This window comes from Podarcis tiliguerta (genome assembly GCF_965153285.1).
Source record: "Podarcis tiliguerta genome assembly, chromosome: 8".
Taxonomy (NCBI): Eukaryota; Metazoa; Chordata; class Lepidosauria; order Squamata; family Lacertidae; genus Podarcis; species Podarcis tiliguerta.
Window position 1 is genome coordinate 60,163,794 of NC_139541.1, and position 20,798 is coordinate 60,184,591.

The window sequence follows — 20,798 nt, forward strand, 5'->3', positions numbered from 1 at the left end:
TTTTCTTCTTCATTTGCTATTACCTCAACCAGCAGAAACAGGGCTCCGCACCTCAGCCTGTGGCTACGGAACTTCTGCAATTCTTGTCGCGCAAGCTGCTGTCACACTGGTGAATATAAAAAAAAAACCCTTTGAAAAGACTGCACAAGGGAAGACAGTGTCAGGGTGTCCTTTTGAAACAGCCTTTTACTTTGGTTTGCTTTTTAAGAAAGCAACATCCATGCATTCCTAAGCCTGAGGTGAGCTGAGTTATAAAGAAAAATAAATAATATTAAATAAAATGTGAGTTTTTGTTTGAAAGCTACATACTCTGAACACTTATATTATCCTAAAACAACTTGCATCTGGTCCACACCATACTTTTGAAGTGCATCCAATACACACATCCAATACACAGTACATACCTGAAGGAGCGTCTCCACCTCCATCGTTCAGCCCGGACGCTGACAAAACCCCTTCCAAAAGCCCTTGCACAGAGCTCTGCAAGACCCGAGAATCAGCTAGCACTGGGGTTGATGGGAATTGTAGTTCCAAACATATAGAGGTTACTAGGTTGTTGAAGGCAACCTACTAGGTTGTTGAAGGCAACCACATTACAGTGGTGAGTAACCTGCTTGTCTACGTGTGATATATAGAGGTTATCACTCATTTGTACTTCCTAGAGCAAAGAGCTGCCACATCCACCTCCTTGACAAATGAAGCTACCCAACAGGTCTATTAGTTAATATATACAGCTGCTCATCACCAACGGCTTCTTTTTGGTCATAAGAAGGCAGTCACTGTGTTAACAGCTGCCTGTCTCTGTTAAAAGATGTACCTGCCCTTCAAATCACTTGGAAGAATTTTTCCAGCACTAAGAAAATTTCAGAGGGCACAGTCAGTTCACAGACCCTTTCCGCTTTCAGGTTCTACACCGTGAGAATGTGGTGGAAATTCATTTTACCACTTTCGCTTTGTCTGAACACTATCATTACGCGTCATGTGGACTCATTTCCCCTTTCTCGCACTTTGCCCTGGCAAACAGCTAACTTTTTTCTAAGGTCCAGAGAATAAGGAACTATGGCAGCCACAGAACTGGATAGCAATTCTCCTTTTCTGTCTGGAGGACCCCAATATTGATTTCAGATGGGAATATGGAGAAAGTGGTGTAGCCAAATGTCACAAAATGGCTGCCTGGCCAGTGGGGAGGGAGAGGACATGGCCCAGCACTGAAGAGCTAAAGCGAAAAATGTCTTTGTTTTCTCCATCCCTGGCCTAGGCAGACTTGTAGAAAAGCAGTCATCAAGTTTTTGTTGCACACGTAAGAGCATAATAAGACCCTTACGTACTTCTGGATCAATGGCCCTACTCATCCACCACCCTGTTCACACGGTGGCCTAGCACAGACATTTTTGCAAAGCAATGTTCCCTGATCTAATGCATATTTGCATGTTAATGAATATATGCATTTTATACACTAATTACCTATTACAACTTGTGCAACTGGAAAATATAAGGAAGCTCCAATATGCAAATCAGATTCCTTTTCTCACAGGGATGTATCTTAAGTTCTCTTGCAATGCTGATTCAATACCAGTCTCCACTGTGAGGTTGCGGCAGATTACATTTGTCTGAAACAGTGGTTCCCAAAGTGGACGTTACTGCCCCCTGGGGGATGGTGGGATTACCAAGGGGGCACTAAGAGGCAAGAGGGTGGCAGGGGGTGCTGGAGGGGGAACCAGGCTCTGAAAAGCATGCACCAGAGGGTCAGGTTGATCAGTTTTGTTTAATCAATTGAACTAAATGGTTTTAACTGGGTTTTGAATAAATGTGCAATTAATTGTTACTGTTCTGGATTTTATTGTGTTCTTTATCTTCCTTTATCTTTATCTTCAAGTAGATAAATAGGTACCGCTTTATAGCGGGAAGGTAAACGGTGTTTCCGTGTGCTGCGCTGGTGCTGGCTCACCAGAGCAGCTTCGTCATGCTGGCCACGTGACCCGGAAGCGTCTCCGGACAGCGCTGGCCCCCGGCCTCTTAAGTGAGATGGGCGCACAACCCTAGAGTCGGACACGACTGGCCCGTACGGGCAGGGGTACCTTTACCTTTATCTTCCTTAGGGGGTTGTGCAAACTGCTACTCTGAATGTTCTTTAGAGGGGCACAGAGGATGAGTTTATGGAACCAGAGGCGAGGGTGTAGCCTGAAAAAGTTTGGGAACCACTGTCCTAAAAGTTCTACCTCAGGGGTGAGGAAGGTTTGGCTCTCCAGAGACTGTTGTTGGACTTCAGACCCCATCAGCCCCAGCCGCTGTGGCCAGTGGTTCTCAGTATTTTCATCCCTCCCATTGCAAGGATCACCCGATCATGTTTTTTCCCCGTTCTGTCTGAGAGAGAGGAGGGGGCTGAAGCTGCTGTTCCAGAATTCTGTCCCTAGTACTGTGTGCTTTTTCTTTGATCTGTCTAGAGACAAGATGGCAGTACGAGAGAGCTGTTTCTCTTGTACATGTTTCTTACATTCTTTTATTTGTTTAATTAGAAGAAATAAATCAGGTATGCAATGAAACCTCCACAGCTTTGCTTCCGTTACTCTGCTGCATTTGAGGTGCTCACATGAGCAAATGTGAGTCCGCTGCACCAGGACCTATTCCTTGGGAATGCTGTGTTGCTGTTCCTACGTTCCTGTGATCGGAAGGTCAGAGAAGGTGCTCCCGACACCCAGCCCATGCAGGCACTGAGACGTGGGCTGAACATGGATGTACGGAAAGTGGTCAGGGACAAAGGGAGTTGTAGCCCAGAAGCCTCTGGTACGCCACAGGCTCCTCACCCCTTCTCCATATAGGTAACAGATAGACCTTTCCTCAGTCACATGCAGGGCAGACCCAGCCTGTTAGGCCCCCTTGTTGTCCTGTGTGAATTGGGGGTGGGCCCTAGTACACTCTTCTTTGGGTGCAGTGGGAAGCCATTGCTTGTAGCGATGGGGAAAGCTGTGCATTTGGAAAAGCATTATGGATCTTCTCATCGAGGAAACCTTGAAACGCTCCCAGTGACCCCCAGGCCACATTCACACCATACATTTGAAGCACCATCATACCACTTTAACAGCCATGGCTTCCCTCAAAGAATCCTGGGAACTGTAGTTTGGTAAGGATGCCGAGAGTGGGGTTAGCCTGAGATTTCCCTGCCCTGCTCCTGGGTCCTGTTCAGTAAAAAATATTGCCTGCTGACACTTCTGGCAGCTTTATCACCACCACTGTCAGGCCTATGAAAAATATATTGGCACCAGCAGCAGAAAAGGTGAGCTGGGGTATTGGTGAGTTTCATTCTGTACGAAGATGTCACATACACACCCTGAGCCTCTCCTGCATTTCAAGCTGAAAGTTCTTAACAAAATGTTTGGCTCAGCCCTATTTCAAAGTGAACTTGGTTGTTCTCGTCACTCCTGTGTTCCACAGAAACATGTTCGAGTATCTCCGCTTTTCACCGATTGAAAAACACACACAAAGTTTTGAATAAAATATTTTCCCCCTGTAAAAGTTTATTTGTAGCCTATTTCTGGCTCTAAAAACATACATTATTTAGCAATGCAAATAACAATACAACTCAACATTATACACATACAGTGACACACTTGCCATTTTATTGATAGGGTTGCCAGTTGTTATTATTTATTGAATACGGCCCTATACCTGGAAGCCTCAGCTTCCAACCTGGTGGTTCCTCAACCATATTTTTCATTCTAAGGAGAAATACCACCTGCCAATATGCATGGAAAGGAACCACTTCTCCTGCCTGAAGAAATCAAGCGAGAAGAGCGTGCAAGGTTACACTTCAAATGTGTGCGTGTGTCAGACTCTGTCACAGTAAAACTTCCTTTAGAAAATACTGTTTGAATTACCCAAAGTGTTACCAAGGGTGGGTGTGCATGGTGGTTTCAAGCACACTTAGCTAGGCAATAAAAAGGAAGGTGGGAAGCAGCTTTGGGCGAGGTAGGTTTGTTTTCTCTGGAGGAATCATAGAATCATTGCAAAGAACTAGCCAATGAACATGAACATAATATTCATGTCTCGAGAAGTGGCACAACACAGTAATGGAAAGGTCTCCGGTTAATGGATCTTAATCTGGGGCTCAAGGAGAGCGGTTTTTCCTAGCCCTTATCTGAGCATGTGAGCCCCAACACTGTATAAACATGTCAAAACAACTGCACATCAGAAGCAAAAAGGCTGTAACAACAACAAGGCGCGAGGAAGGGAAGGAACAGGGAAGGGAGCAGAAGGCTGTATGGCTTTTATTATAATACTGTGAAAACCCAAATAAAACTTTCTATCTATCCAAAGAGGCATTAACGCCTGGAAGACTCCAGATCAAACATGCCCACTTGAGGGCTGCTATCTTGACCTCCATTTGCCAACCTCCTCTCTCCCTCCACCTCCTTTTAAAGAGCTGGGGCTGGAGAGAGAAAGATGGAAGGGAAAAGAGCCTTCCCTCCAGGTACCTGCCACACATTATCCTCATCCCAACAGCTAACCTGCTTCAGGTAATGTGGAAGAGGATAGGAGACGAGGTTGTCAGAGAGAACAATGGCTGGATTTTTTGGTTTGGACCGTCGTACCTTCAGAGCAAAGCTTCTTGGCAAAGCTAGCTGCCAGCCTCAACGCAAGGTTCACAAGATTCAGCAGCCTGTAGGCCCGGCTGTCACCAACAGAGGGTGACAGTGCATGGTAAACTCTGCGCAAGACTCTTTGCCAACCTGTTGCCTTGCAAATGTTTTGGTTCACACCTGCCAGTGGCCCCGACAACACAACCCTGGCTGGGGCTGATGGGAATTGTAGCCTAAATGGGAACTTTCCAAAATATCTGGGGCACCAGATTGATAAATATATGAGGTATGTACGCACATCTAACAATATATTAACAATATAAATTAACAAATGCATTTAGAACACTTACAACAGCTTGGGACTTCAGAAGGCCTCTTTTGCTCAGCAGAGAGGATTTTTTTTAGTTCCAACAACGGAATTTAGACGTAGATCTATTTATTGAAATGACAGTTCCACCCTGTGCCCATGACACAGTTCCAAGTGAGCATATATAGGATTGCACTGTAAATTAACACATTTAATCTGGCTTTCTTTGTGACTGCTGAGCTGGCCCCTGGAATAAATGTAGAAGCTTTTGCTACAGCATGGGGCTAAAACTCTGAAGCAGGAGGCACCTTTCTCTTCCCACACCTTGTTCATTATAGGATGGGGGTGAGGATTAAAGGAAACAACATGAGCTTGGACTGAATTGGATTCTGTATAATGGTTAACTTCCCTATTATAGAATTCAGATCTTTCAGTGCAAAGTTCACCACCCTGGTACTGGTGAAACGGCTGTGATCTTAAGATTCTATGACTAGGGAAATCCATTTCAGGGCATCCAAATCAGGTTCTTGCAATATAATGTGTGTGCCTCGGCCGATACCCATGGAATTTGGGTTCTGGAGTACGGCCCGATTCCAAGTCTCTGTTTTCTCCAAGCAGCCCAGGTTCTAAGGCTCCCATGCAAGGCACGTCCAGAAGAGGTATTTCATCCACGAGACTTCCACAACCACTGGAGTCCTTTTCAGAACCTCTTTCGTCTACAAACTGCCCCTCAAAATGGAACCCACAGGAGTCCTGGTTGCCTAGCATCCCAAAGAGAGGTATCTTCAAGTCCTCCAGGTTTGCACAGTTTTCTTCCGGATGACCTCTCACAGGTGTGAATTGCTTCCCAGTGGAAAGGTTAATGCCAGAACCTTCTATCAACACCGACGAGAAGTCTATATCTTCATCCCATCCTTTTCCTCCAGCAGTTGGAAAGCCAACTGGAAACCCAAGGGATTCCTCCACAGAGGAACTCTCAGAACTTGAGGTCCCCTCGTTCTCTTGGAACCCAGAAGAAGACTCCCCTGTCACCCACTCTGTTGAAGCAGGGACCCCTGGCACCGTTAAATCTGGCAAACCTGACTGAGAACTTCCATAGCCGGAAGATGGCAGAGGTGCTTCCAGGCCCATGCTGGCCATTTGGCAGTTCAAGCTTTTCTTCTGGAATCGAAGCACTTCCGTGTAGGGTATGGGGCTTCCGCTATCGTCATCGTCCTCTTCCTCATCTTCCTCACTTTCTTCTGACGGCGCAGAAGGACTCAGTGCTGAGTGTTTCTGGGGGCCAGTCCTGTTCCTCCTTCCTGATTCCACAAGTGCTGCTGTACACGTGATGGGATCCAACTTGATTGCTTCCCTTTCACCAATCAACAGCAACTTTGTTGGGCCTTTGGAAAAATCCTAATTAAGGAGAAAGAATGTGGTTGACCATTTTAGAGGCATATGGCTAGATATTTTTAATTCTGGATATAACATTTATCTATTTCCTTAGTTACTTATACACTCCTTGACTGCAAAAACAAAAAACCCTCTAAGCAGTTAACAGGAAGTATTTAAATTATCCATAAAAACAGTTAAACAGAATTAAAAGCCTTTTTAAAAATAATTAAAATGAACAGCAAAATATATTAAAATATGTCAACATTTCATCTTGAAGTCACCATGACATACGACTTTAAACTAGGACTGATTATGTGAATGGTCAATAGCTAAGGAGGTTTTCGGGATGGGGGAGAGATTAGCTTCTGTTCACATTTTAATGCAAACCTACCTGGTTTGCACTTCCTAAATAAATTTTAAATTCACACTTCTCTGCATTTTGAAATGCCATTCTCCGACCAAAAAAAGCAATGTGTTAGGGGGGAGTGTGAGTAAAATTGCAAATATTAGTGAAAGTAACATACAAAACTTCTTTATACAATATGGAAAATTGCTGTCAAAAATATGTGAGTTAGGCAGCGCTGCATTGAAAAAGACATATGATAGTAGAAATGCACACTAAAATGCAGAATAATTTTCATAACGCCTTTTTTCCCATAACACCTCATATATATATATATATATATATATGATTTCTTGATTTACAAAAGTATGTGCAACGTCTGCTTTTTCAAGTTGCATTTTCTACAGATCAGTTTCATTTGTTGTGAGACATTAGTGTTACATTAGGAAGAAAAGGGGGAAAGAGGTGGAGGGGGGAGTGGTGAGTGGGGTGGGGTCGGGTGGCAATGCTTTTGTTCTACTTAGTGTATGTGTGTGTCACAACGCCTTTTTTTTAAAAAAAAGCAAAAAGCAAAATGATGTAGAAATGTGGTGAGCTGAACTTAAGGCTGGAAAAATGAGAAATGGAGAGAAAGTAAAATCGACAGATTCATCCATCCCTAAGAAACGGTGCGATAAAGTGCAAGGTAGAACAGAAATGCATGCTTGCAAATATTTAAAATGCAGCAAAATTTCCAGCTCTACTATCCTTGCATCCCTTCCTGTCTACCAGGAGCCGTAGGTAGTAGCAACACTGTCACATAGAGCAAAAGTGTGTCTGGCTTAGTACAGTGGTATCTTGGTTCTCAAACTTAATCCGTTCTGGAAGTCCGTTCCAAAACCAAAGCATTCCAAAACCAAGGCTCGCTTTCCCATACAAAGTAATGCAAAATGGATCAATCTGTTCCAGACTTTTAAAAACAACCCCTAAAAGAGCAAGTCAACATGAATTTTACTATCTAACGAGACCATTGATCCATAAAATGAAAGCCATAAACAATGTACTGCAGCCACACAATCAGTCAGTCAGTAGCTGAACTGGGTTCCACACAGTCGCAAAAACAAACAAAAAAGCCGCAAAAACAAAAACGCAAAATAAATAGGAAAAACAGACATACCTGAGCGGAACACTCAAAACGGAAGTGTGGCACTCAAATCGCAAGCGCAACTCTCAAAACGGAGCCCGTTAGGCTTCCGGGAAAAGTTTGCAAACCAGAACACATAATTCTGGGTTTGCAGCATTTGGTTCCAAGTTGTTTGAGTACCAAGGCATTTGAGAACCAAGGCACCACTGTATAAAGCAGCACTATCTGTTCCGTATACAAGGTGTTTCAGTCCTTGGTTTCAAATGCAGAAGTTCAGTCAGGTTCATGTCTCTGGCAAGAGGAAAGAACCTTGCCATTTGATAAAAACCACAGAACAGGGAAGTAATCTACCTTCCTCCTCCTGTTCTTCAACATCTACACAAAACCCCCGACTGAGGTCATCCAGGATTTTGGAGCACGATGTGAGCAAAATGTGGGTGGCACACAGCTCTGCTTCTCTTTGACATCTGCGAGCATGGCAGCAGATGTGCAAGATTGATGTGTTGTCTTGGTAAATGTCTGGATGAGATCCAATCAACGAAAGCTTAATCCTGACAAGGCTGAGGCACTGTTGGTGTGGGGGGGGGGGGCCTAGATCAAATAGATGGGATGCAGCCTGCTTTGAGTGGAGTTATGTAGCTTGGGGGTACTAATGGATCTATTACGGTTGCTTGAGGCTCAATTGGCCTTGGTGACATGGAGCACCTTTTATCAGCTTCAACTGGTGGCCCAGTTGCACCCCTATCTGGACAGGGGCAGCCTAGCTTCTGTCGTCTTCAATCTGGTAATAGCTACGTTGGGATACTTCAATGTGTTATTTGTAGGGCTGCCTCCACAGTCAGGGATGCGGGTGGCGCTGTGGGCGCTGTGGCACTGAGCCTAGGACTTGCTGATCAGAAGGTCAGCGGTTCGAATCCTCGTGACAGGGTGAGCTCCCGTTGCTCAGTCCCTGCTCCTGCCAACCTAGCAGTTTGAAAGCAAGTCAAAGTGCAAGTAGATAAATAGGTACCGCTCTGGAGGGAAGGTAAATGTTGTTTCCGTGTGCTGCTCTGGTTCGCCGGAAGCGGCTTAGTCATGCTGGCCACATGACCCGGAAGCTGTACGCCGGCTCCCTCAGCCAATAAAGCGAGATGAGCGCCGCAACCCCAGAGTCGGTCCCGACTGGACCTAATGGTCAGGGGTCCCTTTACCTTTACCTCCACAGTTAGGAAACTGCAGTTGGCACAGAATTCAGAGTCCAGATAGTGAACCAATTCTGGTATGTCTGCAGTCACTACCAGTTAAGTTTCCAAGCTCAATTCAAAGTGCTAGATTTGACCTATAAAGCCTTTTGTCGCTCAGGACCCCAATATCTCAGGGACTGCCCTCTCCCCACATGAACCAATCCAGAACCTGACAGTCATCAACAATGGTCGGTCCAGAGGGTGGCAGTACAAGAATGGGCCTTTTCCATGTTGGTTCCCCACTTCTGGAATGCCCTCCCCACGCTTGGCGCCACCTTCATCCATTTTTAAGTGCCAGGCAAAAACTTCCCTTTTCCCCGGGGCTTTTGGCTCTTGATTTGAAGGGCTTCAGGTATTTGTGCCCTTTTAGTGGAAGACTTGTTTTTTATTTGTATAGCTGTGTTTTTAGATTTTTTTATCAGCAGTTTGTTATACTTGAGCTTAGTGTTTTGTTTTTTCTAAGTTGCTTTGGGTCACTTTTGTAGGGAAAGTGATAATAAAATTAAATAAATAAATAAATAAATAAATAATCATCCCATACCAAAGCTTGAGGCATCTTGATTGGATTGTTCATCTTTTTGTAGCAGCAGAAGACAATAAAGGCACCAGCAGGGAGCATGAGTAGCAATGGAACAGCAACAAAGACCCAGTTTTCTGCTGCAGAAGAAAGCAAACAAACGAAGCAGTTAATACTGCATTTGGGGTAAGTTCTTCCCCTTTCTCCACTTCAATCTGTTTTATTGTTCCGTTCTTCCTGGTCTCTTAATGAAGAGTGGTGTTTTTTGTTTATCACAGACAGAATGAAATTTTCACTGAACCAGGGAAGCAGGCAGAGGGCCTTCTCGGTAGTGGCGCCTGCCCTGTAGAACACCCTCCCAGCCGATGTCAAGGCAATAAAGAACTATTTTACTTTTAAAAGACAACTGAAGGCGGCCCTGTTTAGGGAAGTTTTTAATGTCGGATGCTGTATTGTTTTTAATATTCAGTTGGAAACCGCCCAGAGTGGCTGGGGAAACCCAACCAGATGGGCGGGGTATAAATAATAAATTATTATTATTATTATTATTGATAAAACAAAGCTTCTTTGTCACACAATGTCTCTGTATATATTACTGGAATGTGGGGCTACCCAATATGAGGCCACAGGGATCTGTTCCCATCTACATAAAGAGGCAAAGCTATCTACTTTAGCTGTGTGATCACAATGCAGCTTCAAACATCCATTTGCACCCATCTAAACTGCATGTGCACAAGCCTGTCCTGCACGTGCTGGATCAGGGCAATTATGGACAGTAAAGTCTTCGCACGGGCCCCCGTTTCCTCCTTCCCTGTACCTTTTTCATGCAAGAGAGTGCAAACTGGTTTCGAGTAGTTGCTCCATTTTTCACTCATGACGGCACGGGCACGGAAGCAGTATCTGCCACTGCTCCAGTGTGTCGTGTCGAAGCCCAGAACATTCTTCTTCATCTCAGTGTAGTTCCTCTGGCAGATAAGAAAAGCAAAGGGGGTTGAAATCGCCGGTGTCAGGGACCGTGCTGAGGAGCGCCTGTACTGAGGAGGAATGGGGGGAGCCTTCCCCTCCCCCTCCTCCTGATCAGGATCCTGAATCTTCCCAGGAGCAGGAGGACAGCATAGATTTGAAACAGTAGTTTGCAGAGGGGCATAGTTTAGAAGGCAGAAGCTGGGAAATGCTGGATGGGGAACAGCTAGGAGGAGAAGAAGTGGGAGAGAGAGTTAACAGACTAACTGTCGCTTGAAAGCGTTCATCTGCTCAGCCCAAGGTCAAGAAGGGCAGGTAAGAAAGCACAGTGGTTGCGAGCTCAGGTTGCAAGACGCGGTAGTGATGTGGGTGACTAGGGAGGAAGTGGGTGGAACCCTTAATTGGGAGCACCTTCATTCCGATGAATGTATTCTTTGTTCTCTCACTGTGATCATTAAAGTTTCTAACTGGTAAGAGACTCCTTTCTCTTTGTTCTGCTTATCTTTTGCTAAAGGGGGGAAGGTGTCACGGTCCGGGTTACAGGCGGTCGGAGTCCCAGCTTGGTACATCAGGACCGGGATACAGGTCGGGAAGCAGGAACCAGCAGTCCAGGGGTCCACAAATCAGGAAACCAAGAGTCAGGAAGCCAAGAGTCCGAGGATAAGGAAACCAGGAGTCAGGAAGCCGAAGCACAGCTCGATGGGTAGCATGTTGCTGTGGCAAAGAGCCAGGGGGAAATGCTGGTCTTATAGACCCCTCCCAGCCCTTGCTACCAGGTGCTATGAGTCTTCTGTCAAACCTCACCTGTGTGGCCGCGCCTTGCCCTTCCAGGCCAAACTCAGGAAGGCCCCACTCCTGCGAGGCCCTACCAGTCACAGGGCCCGGCTCCTGCACACACTCCTAATAGAAGGAAGCCAATTCCCTGAACAGACAGGGATATCAGCAAACATAAACTTTGGCTGAGACTAGGGTTGGAGAGGGGGGATGCTCAATTTTTATTTTACATTTTAGAAACTTGCATTTCATTGGGAAACCGGGGACAAGTTCACACTTTTTTTACACATATAAAACACAAACTGAAACACAGTGTTTGAAAATTTGCACTTTCCAAATTTCACCATGCACTTCTCCAGCCAAATAATGCGTGCAAAAATGCATACATTATGGAAGTTGAAAATAACAGACAAAAATACATTATAGGAGGGGAAATGGGGTTGCAAAAATGTGTAAAATAGTCGAAGCGACATGCAAAATGTGGTTAACAGGAGACATGTGCACTAAAATACTGACAAATTCTCATGAGAATTTAAAAACAATTGAGGGGATAAATTGCTTCAGAAATGCAGAGAACTGAACTTAAGGTTGGAAAAAATGAGAAACTGAATGGAACTGAAATTGACACACTTGCCCATTCTTTGTCCACCAAGAGGCATTAGCATGGTTCCAGAATGATTTCAAGCCAGGCAAAAAACAGCTGGGGTGCAAGGCAGGGCCTGGGGAGAGTACCAAGGGCCATAGAGAGAGGCTTGGAGGGCCACATTCAGCCCCAAGACCTGAGGATCCCCGCTCCTGGTTTAAAGTATACACCAGCACTCCCTGCTGCAGCTGCACTTTGAAGAGGTCCACTGCACCACACACAGGAGGCTTTTAAATGGGAGGAAGGGTGGGATACAAGTTTAATAAGCACTCCCTAAGCAAGCCCTGAAATGAGGAGGGATTGTTAAATGTAAACGACAATGACTTTCCAGAAGGATGTCTGCAGATGATTTTGAAGTTGCATATCCACCGCCTACTTACTGGTTTCCCTGCTCCATCGATGCCATACTCCAAGTCATAGGTCAGGTCTTGAAATGTGGCCTTTGCACAGGGTGGGTAGGAGAAAGCAACGCTCACATCAAGAGCGTTTTCAGTCTTTTTCAGTTGCAGAATTGGGGGAGCAAGTTCCACTGGAAACGATTGGACAGATGTTAGGGCAATATTGAGGGAGACAGAGAGGAGTAAATACCCCCCACCCCCAAATGCTTGGTTGTTGCCAATGTATTCCACATCTCAATTATGCAATAATACACATCATTCTGCTTTATCTGTCGTTCAGCAATGCTTTCTGAATGATACCGCATTACTGCTGTCCAGTACAGCACTCTTCAGCTATAGAGCAACAAAACTGGGACCCAGAACATTCGTGGTATAAAAAGTTACAGGATTTCAGCAGGAAGCTACAGGGCATGTGCTGACTGGAAATGAAGGCAATGTGCTTGCTCTGAAACTTTTGCAGGTACAAGTAGTATTTGGAAGAGAGATTGCATATAGACACCTCAATGCCACCCTGAGCACAAATTATCATGAGTGCACAATTTTAACTATATGTCTGGAATCGTCCTAAAATTCCTGCTCAGTTATGGGCCTGTCAGGTAAGCTACCTGGGCTTTTCTAAACCACAGCATTTGCTCAGTCTCAGCTTCTCCAACCTGGTGCCCTCTAGATATTTTGGACACAGTTCCGTGTCTTTCTGCTTCACTGCCAATGAGTGCTAGGTTGGGGAAGGTTAATCCCATCAGGTATGTTATGTACTGAGTTGAATAGGATCCAAAATGCAGCAGTCTGATTGGTCCTAGAACAATAGGATTCAGAATGCAGCAGTCTGATTGGTCCTAGAACAATAGGATTCAGAATGCAGCAGTCTGATTGGTCTTAGAACAATGCAGCAGTATGATTGGTCCACAGGAGCCACCCAATCCAGCTCCAGGTGGAAGTGAATCCGCAACCTGATTGGCCCATGGGAGAATCCCGGAATTAGCCAATCACGTGCGGCCCATTGTGTAAATAATGTATATAAAGCAGATATTTTGGGGGAACTTTCATTCTTCACTACTATGAGCTGAATAAAGAGCATGAAATCCACACTCGACTCTGAGTATATTTCAAGGTATTAGTGTTTTATCCCTGTCTGCCAGGCTGTCTGGAGAGAAAGGAACCTCTGGCCTTATAAGGAGTTCCCCTCCTCTCTTTCACTTATTAGGTCTTCTGGGACAGAACTGTGAGCAGAACCTTCCATTTCACAAATTAACAATTGGCAGCATTAGTACAACCGCCCTCTGCACCTTGATCTCAGGGTCCTACCAGCCATACCTTGAACAGTGTAGTCAATATTATTCAGTTCCACCCATTTGGAAGAGGCCATCCCAGAGTTATTCTTCATCTGAGCTTTCACGTGGACTGAGTATCTGTTGTCCAGTTCTGGAGACATGCAAGTTATGTTGCAGACTGTTTCAGAGATGTCCCTACAGGGTAAGAAGTCGTCCCATTGAAGTCCGTAAGGCTCCCTGCAAGAAGAAGCCACAGAGGTGGCAGGTTAGTATTCAGATTCACATAAGGATGTGACGATTTCAATTCTGAAGAACAGTCAGCAGCGAATTGCAGCCAGGGGTGAGGATTAGATGGGACTTTGCCAATACTCAGTCCCTAAAGGATCATCTTTGTTTTTAAATGACAAGTTCAACAAAATATCCGAGAAAGTGTACCATTCTTTATAGAGGTATGATTTAGAAGAGATGTCATGAAACAAAATAACCTTGCCTGCATAGCAATTTTTTTACAGAATACAAATATGGTTTAAATGCAATACAAAAATACATATACATATACATATAGGCCACATTCACACTATATATTTAGAGGACTATGTTGTTGTTTTAAACAGCCATGGCTTCCCCCAAAGAATTCTGGGAAGTGCAGTTTGTGAAGGTGCTGAGAGTTGTTAGGAGACCTCTGTTTCCCCTCACAAAACTACAGTTCCCAGAGTTCCCTATGAAGAGGGATTAATTGTACCGAGAACTGTCGCTCTGTGAGGGGAATAGGGCCCCCCTAACCAGGCTCAACACTCTTAACAAACTACAGCCCCCATAATTCATTGAGGGAAGCCATGACTGTTTAAAATGGTACGACAGTGTTTTAAATGTATGGTGTGAATGTGGCCATACTTGTTTCCTGTTTTGTTTAATGTGTGCATGTAACTATGCCCTTCACCCCAGAAATATATTGTCAAAGTATAAAAATGGAATGCCCAACCCAATAGCACTGTAAATTTCCAAACCAGTCTGAGCCTGACCTATGGACTAAGCCGTTCTGACAAGTGACTGGTGTTACACAACGTATTCAGTCAAAGGCCACTTCAGGCCAAAGCTATTTTTGCAGATGGGATTCCATTGCAAAACACCAAATACAAGTCATGCAATTAATGAGTATTCGGCGTTCTTGGACAAAACACACACACACACTTACTGCAGTAAGGAAAGTGATGGGGAAATGCTCTAGAAAGTGTGGGGTGACAATTACTTCATGTGACATTGGATAAGATCCCTGCAATGAACACTCAATAAATGGTGGGCATGACAGCACCTCCCTGTAAACTTTGTGCAAACAAATTAGGTGTGAATGCTCAATAAACAGGTCATCTGGGAGACTGTCCTCCCCCCATTTTCTCTGAGAGGTGTGTGAACCTAGCTCATCCTGCACAAACTAGAAGATGATTTTTTAATTGGCAGACATAAACACACCCACTGCCTCCAATTTCTTATGTGCTAGTAATATCCCAGAAAAATCAAGTGGAATTTATAGTCCAGCCTTTCCCAATCTGGTGTCCCTCAGATGTTTTGAACTACAACTCCCAGCAGCCACAGCAGCCAGCAAGTTGGTGGGAATTGTAGTCCAAAACATCTTGAGGGCCACCAAGCTGGGGGAAGGCCGTTCTAGCCATTGCTCTTTTCTCTGATGCTCACATCCATTGAACAGTGTAGGTTACTCCAGGAAGGTCCTCAGTAGCTGGCAGCCATGTCAAGAACAGATGGAAATCCTTCGACACGAGCATCAGATTTTGAGGAGGTGATATTAGGAATTCTTGGCCTGTTGGAAAGGAAGACTTCTTTAAGTGCCCTGGGGTTCATTTCATCTTCACAAGGCTAGCCCAAGACTTTTTGGTGGCTCAGGCAGAAGATCCAAAGGACAACCACCCTACTATTAATTCAGATAAGGCAAAGCCCACAGGGAACATCTGTGAGGAAACCTTGTAATCTGGATGACAATCCCACCTGATGGGCCTCATTTACTCATTACCTGAGTTGGTAGTATTCTTATTAATATGAATTAGTTGCATTCTTGCACTCAAGTGCCTCAAAGCAAATCACACCGTTAAAAAAAGAACATAACAAAAACATTAAAATCAATTTTAAAACAGCAATAAACAAAAATTAAAACACTCCCCCAATAACCTATTTAAAAGGACCTTTCCTACCATCTCACTTAAATGCATTTCAGGCGCAGACAAAGGCTGGAACTGTGGAGTAGCTTTAGTACATATGATATGGGCCTGCCTAATGGTTACCCCTCTCTGGTCCGAGGTCCTCACACTTGTTAATCTAATTCTAGAGAAATATTTGACATTAGTGGATGTTGAACTGTATCTCAGTGGAACAGGACCTCACTGAGGGGCAGTGAAACTGGATTCTGTGGGTGCTGACGCTGCAGTACAGTGGCACCTCTGGTTATGAACTTAATTCATTCCGGAGGTCCGTTCTTAACATGAAACTGTTCTTATCCTGAGGTGCGTTTTCGCTAATGGGGCCTCCTGCTGCCGCTGTGCCACTGGCGCGCAACTTCCGCTCACATCCCAGGGCAAAGTTCACTACCAGAAGCATCTACTTCTGGGTTAGTGGAGCTCGTTACCCGAAGCGTTCATAAGGGGGATGGTATGTAACCCGAGGTTCCACTGTATTGGGAAGAACGCCTCTAACTCCCAATTGTACAGCCATCAAACGTTCTGTTAACATTGGCAGCGTACAAGCGGGCAGGTTTACACAGGCGGCGGTAGGACAAGAAGTTCTCTGACATTTGGCCTGCGTATAAAGGCTTCTTTGCCTGAACTGGAGTTGAGCAACAGGCTTCTTCATCTAAGGTGGTTTGTTGAATTTGGGGGCTAGAGCAATAACCCTTGGCTTTCCCTTGTGTGTCTCTTCGTATGCGTGTGGATAAATGGATGGTACACACGAGTGCCTGTCTTTTGATACTGATGCAGTGTCATTTTGGTACCTAATAAAAACTATAAACAATAGTGATTTTTAGAGTGCTGCAGGGGAAAGAAAGGATGGTCACGACAAAGACAACCGACCTGTGTAAACCTGTGTCTTCTCAGCACAGTGAAGCCTGTTTCTAGGTGAGGCAATAAATCTATACTTGGGCTAAACCACCTCAGACTGCAGGGTGGCAGAGCAGAGGCAAGTGTCATGTGACTGAATGCTCCTCCATGGGGAAAAAAACAGTTGGGGAAAGGTTGTAGCTCAGTGGTAGATCATCTACTTTGCAATCAGAAGGTCTCTGGTTCACCTCCTGGCATCTTCAGGTAGAGTTGGGAGACAGACTCCCTGTCTGAAACTCTGGAGAGCGGCTGCCTGTCAGTGTGGGCAATATGGAGCTAGGATTCAGGATAAGGCAATTTCCCCCATTCTCTGAGCACTTTCACACAAATATGCTCTTCCGCACAATTTGTCCTCACAACAACTCTGTGAGGGAGAGGGATTGGCCCAAGGGCTGCTAACCACTATCTATTTCAAGGCTTTCCGTAATGATGCCCAGGGAATGTGTCATGGTTACATATGCATACATAGCGATGGCTTCTTAGAGAATGATCCCAAGCTATGAACTCCTGCAATACAACAATTTTGCCTTTTTAAAGGGGAAATGTGATTGCAGTTGCAATTATCAAAAACGGGAGCACTATAGACACCCATTAAAAGGTAAAGGGACCCCTGGCCATTAGGTCCAGTCGTGGCCGACTCTGGGGTTGCGGCGCTCATCCCGCTTTATTGACCGAGGGAGCTGGCGTACAGCTTCCGGGTCATGTGGCCAGCATGGTGAAACCAGAGCAGCTCACGGAAACACCGTTTACCTTCCCGCCGGAGAGGTACCTATTTATCTACTTGCACTTTAACGTGCTTTCGAATTGCTAGGTGCACAGGAGCGGGGACCAAACAACAGGAGCTCACCCCATCGTGGGGATTCGAACCACGAGCTTCTGATTGGCAAGCCCTAGGCTCTTTGGTTTAACCCACAGCACCACCCGCGTCCCATAGACTCCCATTATACAGCTGCAAATAAAACGCTTTTAAGGGGACGACAGAGGACGAGATGGTTGGAGAGTGTTGTTGAAGCTACCAGCATGAGTTTGACCAAACTGCGGGCAGCAGTGGAAGACAGGAGTGCCTGGGGTGTTCTGGTCCATGGGGTCACGAAGAGTTGGACACGACTAAACAACTAAACAACAACAAAGTGTGCTTTAAGTGCACTAGATGGGATGGTGAACCTTACGGAAAATTCAAAGTATGTTTTTAAAAAAGCATTTTCAGAACGGTTTTTATATGTGTGTAGATTCCACCTACTACATCAATATCCATCTTTGGTCAGGCGTTTGTCTACCCCACATTGCTGCTGCTGAGCAATTTGGATAAGGAAGTGGGGGAAAATACAAACTTATTCGCAAAACAATATTTTACTAAACCTCCCTATAGGGCAAATATATGTAATTGGAAAGCGCCCAAACCACCCAGCAGGAAATGATAGTCTAGTATATATAAAAAAGGGAAGTGAAGATTATGCAAAAATGATCAGATCAAAAGAGAGACGGTGAACCAATCTTGCACAGCTGCCTGGCATTATCCCATTTCATACGTTTAAACACCCAGTTGATAACTTTAGGGCCATATCTGGAATTCTGTGGCTGAAATTCTTTTGGGAACGTATCTGCGGGGTGTCTGTGATTTGGACAGGAGCACTGCAAAGAGGTGAGAGTCCACTTCCGCACCCAAATGCTGAAAACTCACTTTAAAAAAACGAGTGCCTATTTACCTGTTAGGTGCCTGTAAGTTTCCCTTAACGGGGTGTGTAGCAGCCAGAGTTAGTATGTCCCATTTCAGTGCACCACCGCCACCAAAGCATCCCCTCCCTGGGTTACATAGTGACACAAAGCAGCAATGGTGACAGCAGGTACTGACAAGATTTTGCGATCACCAATGCTGTGGCATTTGTTAAAGGGGCTGAGAGTTGTTGGGTGACTCCTATTTTCTTTAGAGAGCTACAATTCCTACAGTTCCCCAGGAAGAAGGATTGGTTGTTAACCATCCTGGAATAGGCCAACATGGTGAATAGGAGCAGCCAACGTGTTGCCCTCTATTTATTGCTTGGAATACAACTCCCATCATCCCAGGTCATAGGCCATGCTGGCAGGGGTTGATGGCAGTTGGAGTCTGACAACATCTTGAGGTCACCACATTTGAATAGGCTAGGGTTACCAGATGTCCCCATTTCCCGGGGACAGACCCCAGATTTGCAAATCTGTCCCTGGACAAATTCCATCGCTGGATTTCATTAAACATCCCCAGGAAATGTGACATCCTGGTCTCCTGGAGTAATATGCAGCTGGAGGGGTGGGAAGACAGTTTTTGCGCAGGCAGAGGCAGAGCTGGGGGGGGGGGATCGAGGAGTGTGAAAGAAGGGCTTTGCACCTTGCCCGGCAGAGAAATTGTGTGGCTTGCATCCCTCCTGGGCAACAGCAGGCCACCTGCCCGTGACTCCCCTGATCTTCTGCCTCCTTTGTTTTGAGAGGTCACGGGTGGGCGACCGTTGCCCAGGAGGGGTGCAAGGTGTGCAGTTTCTCTGTTGGGCAAGGTGCAAAGCTCTTCTTTTGCACCCTGTGAGACTCTCAAAATGAAGGGGGAAGGGGGCAGGAGATCAGGGGAGGCTCAGGAGTCACGGGCAGGTGGCGTGCAGTTGCCCAGGAGGGGTGTGAGGGGCGCGGTTTCTCTGCTAGGCAAGCACGGAGGGGTGAGATGACTTCAATCCCCTCGGCCAACTGGAGCAGCTGAGCGTGAGAGAGAGCGTGAATGAAAGCGTGTCCCCGACGGCCAGGAACTGCAGAAGTCAAATTGGAGCAGGGAAGCCTTATGTTCTTTTAAGTTGAGGGTGCTTGAGTTGAGGTACCTCCATTGCAGGGGGTTGGCCAAGATGCCCCTCAGAGTTCCTTTCCAAATCTGTGATCATCCCACAGTCATATTCTCAAACTCTGCTTCCATCTTCACCCCCCAGGTTTCTCTCCTCCTCTGGACTTCTCAAGACAGCAAAACAGCTGATGTACAAATGTAATTGGGGATAATAAAGCATGTAATTTATTATTATTATTATTATTTTATTCATTGAAAAAAATCTGGTAACCATAGAATAGGCCCCTGCAGAGGGTTCCTTCCACCGTGCAGAAGCTCAAAGCATTCAGCACTGCATGTAACAGCCCTCACAGTGCTGCTGCCCTCCCGATGCTTTCGACTGAAACTCCCATCGGCCCCAGCCAGCGTGTGAGAAAAAGGAAATCATTTTACACCCCACTTTCAGCCATTCATTCATTCCCACATCTCCTTTCTCCCTGCTGCCTTTTTCCATCTGAGTATACTCCTTCCACACTGACAGACCGACAAGTTTGTTCCTTGCCATAAATCGTCACTCCCTGTCAAATCCGGCCAGCAGCAGAGAGGCTTTGAGAAAGTGAACCCAACAGCAGGCTCTCCTTTTTAGACTTTGCACCCTTTGGAGGATAACCCAGCAAACGTATGAGTAGAAACGAAAGAGGCAGAGGGAATTTGGGCTTACCGACTGTCCCTGAAGCCTGTCCGAAGGAAGCCAGCACCACAAGACAACAGACCCTCAGAAGAGACATCCTGGAAAGGAGCGCAGCAGCTCATGTTTGGGCCAGGAACTTCTGTTTCTTACTTTCACTTTGAGGTTTCCTGGCAGGAAACAGCACCTGTGGCACACGTGCCAAAGCACAGCAGCCCCCTAGAGGACAGGAGGCACATTTACTTGCTGAATCTCCTGGATGTACATAAAAAGGCACCTTTGGCTGTTGTACTTAAGAGGCTGCTGCACTAGCCATCACTAAAATGTCTCTCTATCCCAACCCCTGCAGGCTTATTCGCTTGCTGCTGTTGGTGTTGTTGTTGTTCATGACATTTATATCCTGCCCTTCCTCAAAGGATCCCAGGGCAGCAAACACATCAAGACTAAAACTGCAACTCAGACTTCTAAAAACAGTTTGGAACTCCTAAAAGCAACCAGGATCCCCAGGGATGTGCTGTGCGCAGTGCCGGATTTACGTATAAGCTATAGCTTAGGGCCCCACTCTTTAAAGGAAAAAAACCTGGATGTACATTTCCAAAATATAAGATAAAAAACCAATAAAATAAAACCTACATATAGCAACATTGTTTTATGTAGTTTAGGCTCCTGTGATGTAAGTAATGGGCCCCGCCTGCTAGCCTGCTCCCTAAAATA

The 20,798-nt window shown here is 45.5% G+C and overlaps 1 protein-coding gene and 1 long non-coding RNA gene across 4 annotated transcripts in view; one reads left to right on the forward strand and one right to left on the reverse strand.

Moving 5' to 3' along the window:
- Nucleotides 1-10,012, forward strand: part of LOC310684854 — a 47,922-nt gene extending 37,910 nt beyond the window's left edge. For 2 of the 3 annotated variants that reach the window (XR_014514878.1, XR_014514879.1), the window contains exons 2-3: nt 9,535-9,653; nt 9,746-10,012. This is a non-coding gene — a long non-coding RNA (uncharacterized lncRNA). Of the gene's footprint in view, nt 1-9,525; nt 9,654-9,745 lie in introns of those variants that run through there. The other variant, XR_014514880.1, reaches the window with a different exon arrangement.
- Nucleotides 3,484-20,256, reverse strand: IFNLR1 (interferon lambda receptor 1). The gene is made up of 7 exons (XM_083455412.1): nt 20,118-20,256; nt 15,209-15,332; nt 13,560-13,753; nt 12,228-12,376; nt 10,285-10,432; nt 9,492-9,607; nt 3,484-6,282 (listed from the first exon to the last, which is right to left on the reverse strand). Exons 1-7 carry the CDS (start codon nt 20,182-20,184, stop codon nt 5,404-5,406), a joined length of 1,677 nt encoding a protein of 558 aa, XP_083311538.1. The 5' UTR covers nt 20,185-20,256; the 3' UTR covers nt 3,484-5,403.
- Nucleotides 20,257-20,798: the final 542 nt, after the last annotated feature.